This window comes from Anneissia japonica, unplaced genomic scaffold, assembly GCF_011630105.1.
Source record: "Anneissia japonica isolate Jap-2015-1 unplaced genomic scaffold, ASM1163010v1 scaffold119536_len2325_cov99_single, whole genome shotgun sequence".
Taxonomy (NCBI): Eukaryota; Metazoa; Echinodermata; class Crinoidea; order Comatulida; family Comatulidae; genus Anneissia; species Anneissia japonica.
In genome coordinates this window covers 1-2325 of record NW_022697485.1, presented here as the reverse complement: position 1 = coordinate 2325, position 2325 = coordinate 1, and the positions used below count along the sequence as shown (strand labels likewise).

Here is a 2325-nt window from a genome sequence, read left to right as displayed (position 1 = left end):
TTAAATTTGCTGGTAATCTATTTAAGGATTTTTGTAGTAAAATGTCTGTCAGCGAAACCTATTTTTACTTTATGTCTCTGGGTGGAATTTAATAACTTTATCCTAGTAAATGACAGTACATCTTTAAGTATTCAAATAAATAATTAAAATATATTATTTTTCGCAAGTCATAAAATATCCAACATTCACAATATATTTTTATATCACAATGGTACAAAGACAAATCAAGAAATGCACTTCATTTGTGTATTCAAAGACTGACAATACTTACTTGGCGATATGTAGTCGCGAGGTTCTAGTTCACCATGCAAACATTTGGGATACAGGTGAGTGTCATGGACATGAATTCCTCTCACATGGTTGTAAATGCTCTGAAACTTCTGTTTTCGTAGTTCACCATCTCTGTCAATGTTGTCAGTTTCAGGAGTGGTGCAGGCTATCCAGTACACCATGTTTATTATGGATTGAGTCCACCTGCCTATGATACCACAGTCTTTCTGTTTACTAACTTTAAGAATCTGCTTTCTTATTCCTGTATAAGTATCAAAGAAAACAAATATTTTGACTTAATGGTGAAAATAAGTGTAGTGAAACAAACATGTTTTCATTTAACACATTATTGATCAATTACTAAACAGTTATTTTAGTAATTAGCAAAAGCTTAGAACTATTTAGCAGGTAATCACTTTTTGTTCAAAAGATTCTTTTATTGTCACTAATGGAAAAATTCACAAGTAAAAATATTCTTTCTGATGCTTATACAAGTATACTCTAAATATTTTGTTTGTTGTAGTAGTTGTAAAACCAATCTTTGTAAAAAGACTGAAATGAGGTCTGTCAATAAATGAAACTGGAACAATTATTCTTATTATAAAATCATTACATTACAATAATGAGGATGCTGCTTACCTTTGGCAATATGCCAAACATCAAAGTAATGGATAATTGTTTTGACAGTATCTCTTAGATAGGCAGCCACACTGCTATGGCGATCGGACACAAATCTCTTTATTTCAACCCCATGTCCTCTTAGGACTGCAAGAGCTCTTTTCAACCCCTCTAACTCCATCGATGAAGAGTTGGGGCATTCATCTTTCTGTTAAAAAACCAAATTTTGAAAGACCACTTGTGTAAATTGTTTAGGTTTTGAATGGAAAAAACATACAGCAAGTCAGAAACCACAAGTCTGTGAACTCTGTGGTGAACTGTTAATGATAGTTTACATCATTGTATTCTCTAATCTCTAGTGTAAGATTCAAATATTCAAAAATTTGTATCTTATATAGCAAATTTTGATCGGAGCCTTCGGAATCCTAGTCGAGGTTCAGAGGCTAAATTAGAAAATGAATAAACTCAACACACCTGAACAACTTCAATGTGCATCACTTTCTGTGAGTCGGCATTTATTATCGTGTATGTTCCATACTTTGCAGTATGGCCTGGACTGTCACACCGCATGTCCCCTGATGCATTAATTTCACTTTGAAAGTTATCTTCTTTTTGTGCAGCAAAGATACAAGATGTTGCTGGCAGCAAATACCTGAATCATAATTTGAAACTGTATATTGTTATCTCTTCGTCATGATTGACATATAAACAAACATATTTTGTTGAAAGTCAATACATTTTGGTCTTGCGGCAATGCCATAAATATATATAAATTGTGAATGTTAAAGAAGAGAAATTTGCGAGTGTGAACAAAACTGTGTTCCAACTGTGATTTGAAATAGGGAACTTCTGCTGCCTATGCAGACAGCTTAACCAACACGAGCCGTTGGGGTCCATTTGTAATTCAGATCTGAATAACTCAAATAAATATTGTACAGTATTATATATTGTGCTTACCATTTCTGATGATAGAAAAAAGTCCTGTCACTAAATACAGCAATGTTAATGAATCTTAAAGCTCTCAGCAACTTTGTAATACAAGACCCTGAAGAGAAATTTGTAGAAATTACAAGTTATTTTAGAAAATATTATACTGAAAAACCTTTTTTTGGTTATCAATAAATCAAATGATTCATAAACATAATTTTAGATTCAAACAAATAACAATAGAAACACTGCACCTGAAACAAGGATAGCTGCAGATAACAATATGTTAAACAGGAACAGTTGTCCATGTCTGGGCTGATTGCACCACTCGTAAAAGAAACCACAATTTCGGTTTTTACATTTAGACATTATTTCAACTGCTGTCCCACATTCTCTCTTTATTCCTCTTTCTGTTGGACCTCCACATTCTCGACATCTGTCAAATAAGCTCATTAGTTCTTCTTGGCCTACAATATATTTTTTTTGTTCACGTACAGTGGCTGATGGTGA

General features: G+C 33.1%; 1 protein-coding gene across 1 annotated transcript; it reads right to left on the bottom strand.

The window, feature by feature from the left end:
* Nucleotides 1-116: 116 nt before the first annotated feature.
* LOC117102235 lies at nucleotides 117-2275 on the bottom strand. Its single transcript, XM_033242457.1, has 5 exons — nucleotides 2070-2275; nucleotides 1846-1933; nucleotides 1363-1540; nucleotides 910-1096; nucleotides 117-532 (listed from the first exon to the last, which is right to left on the bottom strand). Exons 1-5 carry the CDS (start codon nucleotides 2266-2268, stop codon nucleotides 225-227), a joined length of 960 nt encoding a protein of 319 aa, XP_033098348.1. The 5' UTR covers nucleotides 2269-2275; the 3' UTR covers nucleotides 117-224.
* Between the last annotated feature and the right edge of the window lie 50 nt (nucleotides 2276-2325).